The 15641-nt window shown below is 38.1% G+C and overlaps 1 protein-coding gene and 1 non-coding gene across 4 annotated transcripts in view; both read right to left on the bottom strand.

Annotated features, from left to right (window-relative positions):
- Positions 1–15641, bottom strand: part of MORC1 (MORC family CW-type zinc finger 1) — a 165993-nt gene that overhangs the window by 62751 nt on the left and 87601 nt on the right. For all 3 annotated transcript variants that reach the window (XM_004036029.5, XM_019023101.4, XM_055381193.2), the window contains one exon: positions 12686–12824. In XM_004036029.5, the coding sequence (XP_004036077.2) occupies positions 12686–12824 (139 nt within the window). The remainder of the gene's footprint in view (positions 1–12685; positions 12825–15641) is intronic.
- Positions 3813–4020, bottom strand: LOC115934271 (small nucleolar RNA U3). The gene has a single exon (XR_004070081.1). It is a non-coding gene; the product is annotated as a small nucleolar RNA U3 (small nucleolar RNA).

A 15641-nucleotide genomic window follows, 5' to 3' on the forward strand; every position in this document is an offset into this window, starting at 1 on the left:
CCACAGCCAATATCATACTGAATGGGCAAAAACTGGAAGCATTCCCTTTGAAAACTGGCACAAGACAGGGATGCCCTCTCTCACCACTCCTATTCAACATAGTGTTGGAAGTTCTGGCCAGGGCAATCAGGCAGGAGAAGGAAATAAAGGGTATTCAATTAGGAAAAGAGGAAGTCAAATTGTCCCTGTTTGCAGATGACATGATTGTATATCTAGAAAACCCCATTGTTTCAGCCCAAAATCTCCTTAAGCTGATAAGCAACTTCAGCAAAGTCTCAGGATACAAAATCAATGTACAAAAATCACAAGCATTCTTATACACCAACAACAGACAAACAGAGAGCCAAATCATGAGTGAACTCCCATTCACAATTGCTTCAAAGAGAATAAAATACCTAGGAATCCAACTTACAAGGGATGTGAAGGACCTCTTCAAGGAGAACTACAAACCTCAAGGAAATAAAAGAGGATACAAAGAAATGGAAGAACATTCCATGCTCATGGGTAGGAAGAACAATATCATGAAAATGGCCATACTGCCCAAGGTAATTTACAGATTCAATGCCATCCCCATCAAGCTACCAATGACTTTCTTCACAGAATTGGAAAAAACTACTTTAAAGTTCATATGGAACCAAAAAAGAGCCTGCATCGCCAAGTCAATCCTAAGCCAGAAGAACAAAGCTGGAGGCATCACACTACCTGACTTCAAACTATACTACAAGGCTACAGTAACCAAAACAGCATGGTACTGGTACCAAAACAGAGATATAGATCAATGGAACAGAACAGAGCCCTCAGAAATAATGCCACATATCTACAACTATCTGATCTTTGACAAACCTGAGAAAAACAAGCAATGGGGAAAGGATTCCCTATTTAATAAATGGTGCTGGGAAAACTGGCTAGCCATATGTAGAAAGCTGAAACCGGATCCCTTCCTTACACCTTATACAAAAATCAATTCAAGATGGATTAAAGACTTAAACGTTAGACCTAAAACCATAAAAACCCTAGAAGAAAACCTAAGCATTACCATTCAGGACACAGGCATGGGCAAGGACTTCATGTCTAAAACACCAAAAGCAATGGCAACAAAAGACAAAATTGACAAATGGGATCTAATTAAACTAAAGAGCTTCTGCACAGCAAAAGAAACTACCATCAGAGTGAACAGGCAACCTACAGAATGGGAGAAAATTTCCGCAACCTACTCATCTGACAAAGGGCTAATATCCAGAATCTACAGTGAACTCAAACAAATTTACAAGAAAAAAACAAATAACCCCATCAAAAAGTGGGCGAAGGACATGAACAGACACTTCTCAAAAGAAGACATTTATGCAGCCAAAAAACACATGAAAAAATGCTCATCATCACTGGCCATCAGAGAAATGCAAATCAAAACCACAATGAGATACCATCTCACACCAGTTAGAATGGCAATCATTAAAAAGTCAGGAAACAACAGGTGCTGGAGAGGATGTGGAGAAATAGGAACACTTTTACACTGTTGGTGGGACTGTAAACTAGTTCAACCATTGTGGAAGTCAGTGTGGTGATTCCTCAGGGATCTAGAACTGGAAATACCATTTGACCCAGCCATCCCATTACTGGGTATATACCCAAAGGACTATAAATCATGCTGCTATAAAGACACATGCACACGTATGTTTATTGCGGCATTATTCACAATAGCAAAGACTTGGAACCAACCCAAATGTCCAACAATGATAGACTGGATTAAGAAAATGTGGCACATATACACCATGGAATACTATGCAGCCATAAAAAATGATGAGTTCATGTCCTTTGTAGGGACATGGATGAAATTGGAAATCATCATTCTCAGTAAACTATCGCAAGAACAAAAAACCAAACACCGCATATTCTCACTCATAGGTGGGAATTGAACAATGAGATCACATGGACACAGGAAGAGGAATATCACACTCTGGGGACTGTTGTGGGGTGGGGGGAGGGAGGAGGGATAGCATCGGGAGATATACCTAATGCTAGATGATGAGTTAGTGGGTGCAGCGCACCAGCATGGCACATGTATACATATGTAACTAACCTGCACAATGTGCACATGTACCCTAAAACTTAAAGTATAATAAAAAAATAAATAAATAACTAAAGGAAATACTCGCATACTTAATTTAATAATCTAATGGAATTGAAGTGAAAAAGTCAAAGCAAAATAGTAAAACACAAGATTAGGAGAAAGTTTTCTAAAGCATTAAGACAAAAAGTAGGATACTTTTGGTTTATCTTTTGAAGCATCTTCTGTGGAAAGAGCGATATACATAAAATTAGTGCACTAAATTTGCACATGTTAAGTGTACTAAATGAAGTTGACCTAAACGAAAAATGTAAATAGTTCCCCTAAAAGTTTTCCTTCCGGTTCTAATTAGAGATAGAGATTTCCACTAATAGATACATTTCAACTAATAGATGAAGATTTTCAGCATCAGTTTTGGGGCTGGCCTATAGTTTTAAAAATACATTTTTTTAAAATCCCATATGTACTTTTTTTGAGGAATGCATTCTTACATTTTTGATTGAATTTTTGTAAAACAGAAATCTGAATAACACAGTTAACCTACTTCAAAATCTGAGTTACTTAATGAGTAGCTGTTTACCAATGATAGCATCTTTTTTTATCATCATCATCTTTTCAGATTACAAAGAAGAATTATTACCCTAGAAAGCTTGAAAATATCAGTATTCATTTTTAAATGACACTTATAACTTCTCCCAGCAAGACTATTACATTTCTTTATGAGTTCAGAAAGTCCCGCAAATCACAGACTGAATCAGTGAGAGCTGCATAAGATGAACTGTCTCTGGAAGTAGAAAAACTGAAGAATGCTTAAACCAGGAATAAAGAAGTGAATATTGGTGGTGCATACATCTGGGAAGCAGCAGAAATGGAGATTCCAAAGCACCAGACCTAGAGATTCTTGTTTAGTCCGTCTGGTGTAGATCTCAGGAGTTAATATTTCTATAAAATTGTGACGTTGTTTTCAAACAGACAGTCCCATAATCTCAGACTCACAGCCCTGGAAAGTAAAGAATGCTCCTTTCTAATTTTCTATCAATTCTTTGTGGGACTATAGAGAAAATACTTTCATGTTTCTGTACAGTTAGGATTTTCTGATTAAATTTACTTCACTTGGGACCTGGACTAAAAGAACAAATCTTAGAATTTAATCTGCAACTGATTATTAGTGGAGAGGGCATGTGAAGAGATTTGCCTCCAGAGACATTTACCTCCCTGGAAATATGTGTTTACATTTCAAGGGAGGAATAAAATCTGGGACCACAGAGACAAGACCAGAATTGTAAAGCTGGAGAAACTAGTCTCATCTTCCCCTACCCCCAGAGATCTGTTTATATTCCAAAGGGTAAGAGTTACAACTCAGGGCCCTTCCCAAAGAGCAAAAGAATGTGGAGAGGGTGGTTGCCACTCTCCTACAGAAATGTCCAGATACATTTTCTTAGGAGTTCTTTACCTGTAGTACAAATTGTAAGACATCATCTGATCTGACTCTCGCCCGATCCATTGCTCCAGGGGTAAAAACCAGAACAAAGGGTGATTCCTTGTGTTATATATAATACTTTGCTCTGCTCCAGAAATATCATGTTTATATTCAAAATGGTATTAGTAAATATAGATATTTCAAACATAACTGCTTGTGATAGAAGATTGGCAACTGATATTCACGGGTTCTAAAATTTGAATGGGTCTTTGCAAACATCTAGCTTAATTCCTCACCTCCACCTTTTTTATTTGTTAAAACAGGAACTCCTCGACTGTGTCCTCTCTCTGTTCCTCTCCCAAAGGAAGAGAGGAATGATCACCAAGAGCAAATGAACGGCCAGTTGCAGTGAAGCAACACCGGTTCCATGCTCAAGAGAGAATGCTGCGCCTCCTCGTGGTTTCCTGTGCTCTAAATGTTCAGAGAAGCTTCTCTAGAAATGACCTATAGACATGATCCCCGAAAATACAGTCTTAATCTTCTTCTTTTCACCGGCCTGGTGGTACTCAGATCAAGGACTACAGACACCAGACAGGCCTGAGGTCACTTGGCTTATGAACAACAGAGCTGGGACCTGAAGGCAGGGATCCTAACGCCAGGCCAATGCTGTCCACCACATCCTGCTGCTTGCATCTCCTTCTTCAAAGAGCTCCTAAGCATTCCCCCTTCCGTAAAGCTTTCCAAAGTCACTTTGCCTTCCAAACCTGCCCACTATAGACAGAGCTACTCAGAAAAAGAAATTATGTTTACAATTAGCAGTTAATTTCTCAACTTCTCTTACACAGAAGAGCTACTGAGCCAAACTGAAAACAGAAAAGCAGAGTCGTTTGAACAGCTTTGAACTAAGAATCAATCCTACATTTCAGATCTACCCCTATTCTTACATTGTTTACCTCACATTGGCCAGAGGGGCAATATAATTTAGTAATAGAATGAGGGGTCTGGAACCAGTCTGCGTTGGCTGAAATCATGGTTCTGCAGTTTCCTAACTACATCTTTGGCAGAGTATTTCTCTGTGACTCAGTTTCCTCATCCACAAAATAGGAATCATAACAATCATAGCATTGTAATAAGGATTAAATGCCAGTGAATTTACAGCACTGCTGATAGAGGCACATTCTAAGTGTTATTATCATTTCACCCCTCCATTCATCCTTCTCGTTAGGTTTCTTCATCTATGTACAGTTACAGGAATTAGGTAGTTTTAGAATTCACCAAAAGTATATATAGTTATGGAAATCTTGGGGGAGAGATTGGAGAGAAGGGAATTGGAAATATGAAAAATATGTAATTCTCCTTTATTACAAAAAAACCCTGCAGTGACCACATGGTATAATACATGCAAAAACAAATGGTGGGAGAACCATGAAGTATATGTAGCTTAAGTGGCAACATCCCTCCCTTACACAAGCCTCTTCCATGGCGCTGTCCTAACTTCATATTTATAGTTTGGTATTTTCTGTTTTAAAAGGGATCCCAAAAATTGTATGAACCTCAGGCTCAAACAAAACAAAACAAAACAAAACAAAACTAGATCTGTTCCTGTTCAGAAGCATTTTAAGTAATACCTCATTTTATTTTCAAATGCCAGAAATTATTCCTAGTGGTCTTGGCTTGTGCCTACAAGGGGGGGTCCCGCCAAGTGGAGGAAAAGTTATTCTAGACCCTTGTGAAGCAAAGTTCATGGACTAACGTCAGTTAGTTCTTCAGGACTCGATGCAAATCCCTGATGTGTCAGGAGACCTTACACCCTGGTTAGAATGCTGGACTTGGTGGGGGAAGACTAACTGAAGGAGTGGAGAGGTTAAATCATATGTTGGTAAAGTACAAGGTAAAAAATAGACCCCAGTTAAGATTAAGTATGAGCCTGTAATCCCAGCACTTCGGGAGGCCGAGGCGGGTGGATCACGAGGTCAGGAGATCGAGACCATCCTGGCTAACATGGTGACACTCCATCTCTACTAAAAATACAAAAAGTTAGCCGGGCATGTTGGCGGGTGCCTGTGGTCCCAGCTACTTGGGAGGCTGAGGCAGGAGAATGGTGTGAACCCGGGGGCAGAGCTTGCAGTGAGCCGAGTTTGCACCACTGCACTCCAGCCTGGGCGACAGAGTGAGACTCTGTCTCAAAAAAAAAAAAAAAAAAAAAAAAGATTAGGTATGAATTTTACTCCAGCCTCCAGGAATTGAGACAGAGGAAGGGAGCAGATTCAGATCACAAATATGGTCAGGTGACAAGGATTGAATGAGGTTGAATCAGGGGTACAAGATACAAGGTTTAAGTTCAAAATCAGAACAACAGTCATGAAACACAATTCCCCAAACTGAATTCAAAATGTAAAGTTAGGTCCTAAGTAAGAAGGAAATTGGGTCAAGCAAATTGAAAAACAGGATTCAAGCTGAGAGAGGAAGACTCAGGTGGGCTGGTGCCCAGAGGGTACAGGCGTGGAGGCACAGACTTCCTTGAGAGGGGAGCAGCGAGCAGCCTGCTGCGGAAGAAAGCCAAAGACTTGTATCTTACTCTGAGCACAGTCAGGGAACAGGCCCCGAGGTGTACCCCAGACACCAGGCAGCCTCTGATAGTCCCTGATTAACATGCACACTAACTGGGGACTGGTTGTACCTAGAGTTTAGATGCTTAAGTAGTTTTTGTAGGGTAGAGATCAAATAGGTGTATTTGCATTAAAACCCAAATTAGTATTCCCTGCAGTGAAAATCATTTCAGGCAACACATCTGAACCTCTACTCCTCTCTCCATCTCTGCTGATGTGAACAGGAATCACTGACTAGCATGCAAACAGAGGGATGTAATGTGGCAAGACTGCCTGCAACTGTCAAAGCTATTGCTGTCCTTCTGGGAGGAAAAATGTGTTCCCTCTGGACTCAAACTCCTCTTGGCCTTTGATGACAGCATTTGGTCACTTCTGTGAAACCCAGGAGTAGACAACAATGGATGGCATTCCTCAGTGTCAACCCCATGGCAAAATAAAGTTGCTTATGAAGCCAGGAGCTGAGAGTGTCCTGAGTTCCCTGCACCACGCTATGCCACAATGCCAGGCTGTTCTGATGCCCTTTAATCATTAGTGCTGTCTGGGTCTGTTTAGTAAACCACAAATGCTGTTCCATCAGGAAGTATGATGTCAGCTTCTCCAAAAAGGATGAGTAAGAAAATAATTTGGAGAAGCAGTGCAAGTTAAGGAGTTGAACTCCTGTTAGACATCTACTGTGCCCAGCATTGCACCAGGTATGGTAGTAGGAGGTACACAGAAGAAAGCAACAGACGATACCTGCCTTCAAAGGACTTGTACACTAGTTAATCATAAGGCAATTTGTTTAATGTCTCATTTGGTATGCCATGAACACAGGGCATAGGACCCACAAGTGTGAATATATCATGCATTATCCCTCTTCGAAAAGCAATACATCACCATAGAGAAATGAGATCTTTGTAGTAAGAGTAATAAAATAAAATATTTCATCTACAATAACTAGAATAGCCTCTTGTTAGACAAGGGCCTTTAGGTGTCACAAATTTTAGATCATGACAGTTTATATAAGGACGCTGAAAAGCACTCTTGAAGAACAAATATATTTTCTATGGCATCTGTCACTATAGTTATAGAGATCTGAAACCTCAGCAGCCTACACAATAATGACACATTAAAAAGATTAAGTTCTACATGGAAAAATGCATTCACATTCTTCATACAAAGCTGTACTCAGATATGCCATTCAATCTGAAAAACACAGCTAAAAGTTCGGCAAGCCTTCTTTGTTCTGCATTTACTGCTAAAACAACCAATGTGGGAACTGAATTGCCAGATTATACTATTTCATTTCTGTGTGTATGTGTGTCCATATGAGCACTGAAAAAGAACAGAATTCTATTGCTGGAGTTTCTTCTTACCAGGCATGAAGTCTTATAAATGCTATATATTTGATGGGATGACTATGAACATGACAAATGAAATCTAAATGCAGTCTCTGTACTCCAATCCAAATACAACAGTTTATTGTGACCAGGTATAAGAACATTTTGGTCTTCAGTAATATATGCAGAAGTTGGTAAGCCTAACCTATGTAGAGTCAACCAATCCAATCAAATATAAAATATTCACCTTTCAGGAATTCTGCATAAATCAAATTATTCTTTCCATCCTTCATTGTTTGCTAAATACCTATTACATGAAAGCTGCAGGCCTAGGTACTATTGGGAATGCAAAGATGAAGAGAAATAGTCCTTTATTTCAAAAAGCATATAGTCTGATATGGCAGACAGATGAGACACATAAGTAACTATAATATTAGACACAAAGTGACTATAATACCAGGTAGAAGTAAAACATGCTCTAAGAAAAACCACATGGGACAAGGGGAACTGGAAGGAAGGAGGTACTTTTCTAAGTAGGTAAATGAAAGTAGGTAAATGAAAGATACTTTTCTAAGTAGGTAAATGAAGGAGATACTTTTCCAAGTAGGTAAATGAAATGAAGGAAATACTTTTCTAAGTATGTAAATCATACAGGGATTGGCAATAGTTTTGGATCTTGAAGGACTGGAGAAGGACCAGAGGCTGCTCCAGACAAGAATGCAGAAACAAAGGCCTGCAGAGCCACATGGAAGTGAACACTTGTAAGAAATATGGAGAAGCTCAGTAGGAGCACCATACAGAGTGAAAGAAACAAATGCTATTATATTAATAGAAAGGCAACTAGTGTCAGATTATAGACAGCCTGGACTGTAGGCCAACAAATGTATAGTAAATACAAAAGATTAATTCAGAAAGACCTAGGGGACACATAAGCAATTCATCACACATTGCAGAAATATATTGATTATGCAAATACACTACTCATTAACATTACTTAGGTATAAAGGGGTAAATATAGGGTAGCTTAATTCAGGGAGAAAGGTATGATCTGTCTTTTAATGACTGAGGGTATTAAGTGGATTTTAGATGGTACCATAAAATCCTGAATAAAGTGTAACTAAAACTAGATTCTGTGTGCATGATAATGACACAATCATCCTTGTCATACAACAGAAGGTAGAAGAGAAATTTTAAGTTAAATCTGAGAAAGAGGCAAATTTGAGAATGGAGAGGTCCTGAAATACAGAGAAATTTATTTTATAACATTATGGTTTTTAAATTATTGCCTAGGTTTACCAAAAAATAACAATTATCCAGCTAATATGCCAACTACAACTAGCAATCCAGTGAAACAATGGAAATAAAAGCTTCACCACTTGGCCAGCAGGTGGCACTTGTCACTCGGTATAGAAAACAGCAGGTAATGCGGAATGAAGCTGAAAGTAGTTAGAAACAGATTACTTATTCATCTATTCAGAAGGATAAAGATGGGGATGGGTTGGATTCAGAAGCACAATTTATAACAAGGATCTTGGCTTGTTGACATAGCTTATCAATTACATGGAGGACAACCCCTTTAGTCTATAAAATGCACCACAGGTGACAGATCTTGAATTTGAGCTCTCCTATTAGGTTTACTGAACTTAGGTATTTCCCTTAACAAATATGATTTGCAATATATAAGTTTGTTGCTACTGTAAATGTTCTTATGTCCTTTTTGTCTGTATTTTTCCTATAAGACTGCAAGAAATATGGTGCTGGAATTGGGCAAAAAGGAAATAAATTCCAACTTCACCATTTAAAGTTATGTGCTTTGATTAAAATTATTTTTAACTTTTTTGGATTTCACTTTCCTCTTTGTTAAAATAGATATAACTAGCTGGAATGTTGTAGCAATTAAATAAGATACCATGTGGAAACGATACCTTTAGATCTAGCTACTTCATTTTCTCCTATGGGACAACATCTAATAATTAGGATAACTCTCTTACCATCTAATCATTAGATACCCATAGAACCTAAAATCCAGAAAGATTTTTGATTTACCTGGTCAACCCTTCATTTTCCAGATCAAGATGCCTGCTACCATTAAAGCTGAAATGCAAGAGAGTTAAGAGATAGGGTGTGCAGGTTTAGGTCATTTTTATATTCAGTACACAGGTCTGGTCAATGGATAAGTGGTCATTGGGAGTGGGATGGAGGAAGAGAAAACAGGAGATGGGCAAATAATAATTACATGGCATATATTGTATGATCCTGTGATACTGAATGGGTGAATGGACACCAACAATAGACATACAGTGAATCATAGTAATAAACTAGCCAGTTCTTGATTTTTTCAGTGATGTCTAGCCTACACCTGAAACTGAAAGGGGCCAATGATGGCCTGTTTTTCTAGCTTTCCCATCCTTTCTTATGTCACATTCCAAAACTTCTTCTAAAGGGTTTTAGAAGGAGGACAGGAAATTTACACTGAACATTGCATGGTTTTTAGTCTTAGTTTTGACATCAGATAAATATCACCAAAACATAGTTTCTGAACATGTTCATGGATTATTTTTGTGAAAGGAGGAATCGAGGTCATCTTTCAGAGGTCTTCTGTTCAGTAATTACCATATTATAACTATATGGGAGTTGCATCGTTATAACAAGTCACACCATTTTTAAAAGAGAGATGCCACACAAATACTGAGTTTAATTTTTAAAATATGAAAGCTTAACATGTAATTTAAGTGACTGGTTCCATGAAAGAACAAATCAGTGTTCATCTCCAAGTGTTCCTAATTTAGGTTGTTTTTCTCACCTGAAATGCCCTATCCTTTTCCCTCTATTTATCCTAAATAGACTTCAAGATACAAGTATCACTTCCCCTATATAACTTTCTTTGGTTTCTTTTTCTTTTTTTCTTTTTCTTTTTTTTTTTTTTTTTTTTTTGAGACAGAGTCTCATCTTTCCCCCAGGCTGGAATGCAGTGGCGTGGGCTCACTGCAATTTCTGCCTCCCAGGTTCAAAGGATTCTCCCACCTCAGCCTCTGAAGTAGCTGGGATTACAGGCGTGAGCCACCACACCCAGCTAATTTTTCTGTATTTTCTGTAGAGATGATGTTTCACCATGTTGGCCAGGCTGGTCTCAAACTCCTGACCTCTAGTGATCTGCCCATCTCAGCCTCCCGAAGTGCTGGGATTACAGGTGTGAGCCACCATGCCCAACACCCCTATATAACTTTCTTTGATTGAAGCTGCCCTCACTATCTCCTGCAGTAAACTTCTATTGCAGTGTCAGTTACAATAAGAAAACACATGTGAATTAATATTACTTTATAGTGGTTGCTCATTTTTAAATAGCTGTTAGACTTGGTCCACAAAAAGACTGTATAATATCTGACGGCATGTTTTACTTATTGATTCAACTACCTATTGAGTACCTGGTATATGCCAGGCACTGTTTTGGTTAATACAGATTCATAGTAAGTAAAACCAACACTACCCCTGCTCTCACAGAACTTACATTTTGGTATTACAGATACTCTATATTTCCCGTAATTCCCAGCCTGGGACAGACCTGAGGGCAAGTATGTGCTCAATGATCACCTCAAAATTAACTGGTTGCCTTTGGTTCAGTGAACCACAACCCAGAGCTTTCCTTGGTTACCACAAAAGCAGGGTCAGTTACAAGCCCTGAGTACTAGAAAGTATGTAAAAGATGTTAGGAATCTTTTCACAAAAAGATTTTGTAAAATCTTCCTTTTGCGAAAGGAAAAAGGAGGATGGAGTGGATTCTTACGTCCTTTGAAGTACTGGCAGTGAATTTCTATATAAGTACTGCTAAATTTCTTTGTTTACATTTGAAACAAACTGGATCTATAACCTTGGCTTAAATCTTATGAAAAAAAATCAACTACCAAGAAAAAAGAATAAACAGAACTGTTGGCCCAAATCTGCTATTCCACCAGCTGCCATCAGATTCTCTACCTCAATGATGAACACAACATCCAATCCTAAACAAACAACAAGCTAATTAAGTCTTGATGACTGGCATTATTAGTATACTGGGGTTGGCTATCACTGCTATAGAAAAGAAAAACAATGTCCAGAGATGGCAATAAAGATGCAATCAATTCATAATGTGCTGAATGCCTTCACAAAGCTACCAAGTGTGGTAAATAAGAAACAAAATTAAAATATTTCATAACAAAAAGATCTGAATGTACCTAATTATTTATTAAAAGTCTGTGAAACCTTTATTTCTGACTTTTGTCTGACAAGAAACCATGACTAAAGGCCTTAAAAACTGTAGAAAGTTGAGCAACTTTTTGGAGTTGGGGAGTGCTTAGGAGAATGTGTTTCCAAAGTGACTCTCAGTATCTTTCCAAGAGAGACCCTAAGACTCCAGGGTAAAAAGGAAAGCTCTGGTTTCTTTGGCTGTAATCTCAGGTGGTATCTGACTTGCACTGCAGAACCCTAGCAAGCTAAGTGAGGTAAAAGAGTAATCTTCTATGAGCCCAGGAAAACACTTACTATAAGCTGCTACAGCTGGGGAGCTTAAATCCCACTTCATCATTGAATTTTCTATTTTAATAAGCATTTTATTTCCTGACATCTATAGAAGTGGATGTCAGGACATATGCTGCAAGTGCTATTTGAGGAAGCCAACAGGCTTCACATTTAAAAAATGATGAATTTATGTGCTAAATCTATAGAGATTTAATTATTAGTCAAGAAAATAAAATAATTTTTCTACATGCCACATTTTCTTACACTCGAAATTGTCATGGTTACCTATGTTGATTGATAGTAATGTTTTATTTATTGAATTTTCTTAACAATTAAATATGCTTTGACTTTCTAAGTTAATAGGTTAATGTTTTTTAAAAGAACTCTTTACCTTAAAACCCTCCCTCAGGGAAGAATGAAATAAAAACAGCCTAACCTTTGGAGTTACACAAATTTGTGTTGCGCCTTGACCACATGACCTTGGACATGCTGACTGACTCTGTAAGGTTCTATGTGCAGCTGTGGAGTAGAAATAAATGTCCCTATTTCTCACAAGCATTGTTGTATAGATGGGCTTAGATATCACATATACAGTATTTTTTTTTTACAAAACTCACCCTCTAGAACAGGTCTTAGATCCAAAATTAAAAGATGTCAAAAAGGACAGGAAAAAGATTATACACATTTTATTGTGTAAACCACTTTAGTCAATTTGCACATATGAAACCAACAGTTAAAGAGTCACAGTAGAATTAGGGAGGAATTAATCACAACTCACCTGTGGCCGCTGTTCTGCCAGTCTATTTTGATACTTTATGACCGACTCTCTAAGTTGCTTCTCTTTCTCATTTTTTGATGGTGATATTGTGCTCATGGTGCCCAGTGGGATGGAAGGTAGACGTTCTATCTGATGACAACTTCAGAATCAACAAGTACAAGATTAACATCAGGAGAAATATAAAACTACTTACTGTCTGTAAAAGACGATTTACTTCTACAAGGAGTTACTCTTTATGTCATATATCCAAAATTCAAATAGAAAGGAAAAGCATTGTATTCGTGGCTTTCGATAACAAATAACCTTACATCTCCAATTTGCATGGAAAACACCCTAATAAAAAATATGGACAGTAGCATATATTAACGAGGATGGGAAGGCGTCAATTATATTGCTAATGCTTCACTTATTCTACATTATCATAAAATGAGGCCTTTTGCAAAAATTATTTTAGATCACTGAGCTTATCTCATCACTGCCATTCCCCCCCCCAAAAAAAGGTAGCGAAATATATATGTCTCTTTAAAATATAGCAAATAATTATGCCTCTGAAACATATGGATTATCTGTTTGATGACCCAGGATCACTGTGAAGACCCGTGACTACCCGTGATGTGATGTAGGATTCAGCAATAGCCTTGGGAGGTAATGAGATGCGTTAAAGCCCCCTCCCCAAATCGCCCACTGGTCCTGATGGCAGCATCCTGCCCAAGTGCTCTGCTGTCATAAGAGTATCTGCTTTCCAGCCTTACAGATATGCTGTTCTAATAACTTGTGGGTTAGTAAATACATAATAATGTAGGATGATTTGTAAATGAACAATAAACAGGCTATGGATGAGCACACCCCTTGTTATAATTACAAAAAAATACTAATAACCCTCAAAGCATATGGTTTGGAAGGTTTGAGGCCATTTTTCCTTTTCTTACTTTTGTTTTTGTGGTTATGTACTGGGGAACTGAGTCAGCCAAACTGCTGAAAAAATAAGATATTATTTTGTTCACTTTGGTATCAAGGCTTGATACAGACAAGAAGTTCAGCTCCCACTGGGCATAGCTTTGATTCAGGGCATGGAGGGGAAGGAACATGCAGTAGTGTCGTAAGACACTGAGGTCAGTTCTTCGAGCCCGCTCTAGGTCACAGAGTTTTCTATTATTGACTGGGGGTAGGGAGGGGAGGAGTTCCACTGAGCTACCAAAAAGAGGAGGGACAAAGTCCACAGAAAATACATGGGTGTTAGGCCAGGCAAGGGAGGAGGAGGCTGAGGATCGAGAGAGGACTTTCTCCCATCTGAAACAGTGAGGGAAAAGGGAGGCAGATGAGACCCACCACTTCTCTGTTTTTCAGGGCTGCAGCATATATTTTTCTCGCCCCATACCAACAGAGAAGAGTTAGGAACTACAATCAAATTCAGGTACTACTGTGAAAAAACACTTAATTCCACCCACATACGGTGTTTGTTATTATCGTTATTTTCAAAGAAAGGTGTTAGGTAAACAAATTCTAGGGACAACTTCTATATATACAGCAACCCACAGTGCTGATTTGAAGACATCTGTGGGGTGGCATCTATATAGCCTTCTATTTCATTTCAGAAAAGAACCTGTGACAACATCAAGTTTTTATTCAGAAGGAAGAAACCTCAAGCATTTTATTAGAATGCAATTCATTCAACTGTCTTCATTTAAAGATGTTTGGAAATGAATTACACTTTAATATGCAATACAATCCATAAATATTTTTTAACATCCTTTTCAAAATTCAGACATTTTTGGTTCAGCCAAGTAATAGGCATCATTTTTTCTCTGCTGGTAATCCCTATTTTCAATGCAGATAAGTGCATGGTATGAATGTAATGGAAGCAAACTGATGGCTATTTCTCAGATACTGTGTCAAAAATGTATAGCCTCCCTCTGTGCTTGAAGTGGAAAACAAAACCAGGCTCCAGTGGTTTGAAAAAAGAATGGCTCCACCTTACCCTCTCTGGGCATTACTGAATACTACCATTTGTAAGATATATTTTGTCCACTAAAAAGTATCTGAATGAAACTAGGCTTCCTGAAATGGAGAAGGATGCCTTCCAACAGACAATGTGATAAGGCAGGAAGAGTACAGGTTTTGCATCAGAAACTTGGCTTCCAGTTTCAGCTGTAGTGAAGAATTCTGGGCAAGTCACTAATCCTTTCTTAGCCTCTCTATTTTCTTCTCTGAGAAATGGGGAAAGTTCATAGGCCTTTTATAAAAATGGAATGAGCATATATAATTGCAAAGTAAGAGAAAGTTATTACTATGTTTCCAGCCCAAGTTCTAGTTACACATTGTTCATTCAAATGCTGTCTGTTGGTAATGGCCTTGCTGACAATTGGCAAATAACTACTGACAAGAAACCGTATTTTCTGTAAATATAGACAATGACACTTTTCACCCCATTACTCTGTCCTGCTACTCATAGACTATTCCCTAATAAATAATTATACTCGTCATCACTTTAATACACTTATTTTAAGTGATTCTATCCAAGTCCAATGGCACATATGTCAGGGGTTTTGCCTAGCAATAATGTATTTTGAAGCATATTCTCAAGGTATAGATGGCCCATCCTACCATTTTGAATCAAAGAACTGAGCAAGGTCATCAGAATAATTTCTTCCCCCTCCCTGGGAATCATCATATCTACATCACTGTTAAGGAGTTCCCACGAAGGAAGTGCCAAATCTCAATTAACTGCCCTTTTAATCAATTTTGCTTAAATCTCCCCTAAATTTCTTGCTGCCACTTTAAGCATATTTTGTCACAATCTTTTCAGTGAAAATAAAACACAGATGGTTAATATCATGTCAGTATATTTAAAGAATCAAGGACTTAAGAAAATTATAAATATAAGAAAACTTTTTTGCATTTTAGACCTTTAAGGTCCATCAGTTTTCTGTCAACATGGCTAAATTTATCTAGCCAC

This window comes from Gorilla gorilla, chromosome 2 (genome assembly GCF_029281585.2).
Source record: "Gorilla gorilla gorilla isolate KB3781 chromosome 2, NHGRI_mGorGor1-v2.1_pri, whole genome shotgun sequence".
NCBI classification, from domain to species: Eukaryota; Metazoa; Chordata; class Mammalia; order Primates; family Hominidae; genus Gorilla; species Gorilla gorilla.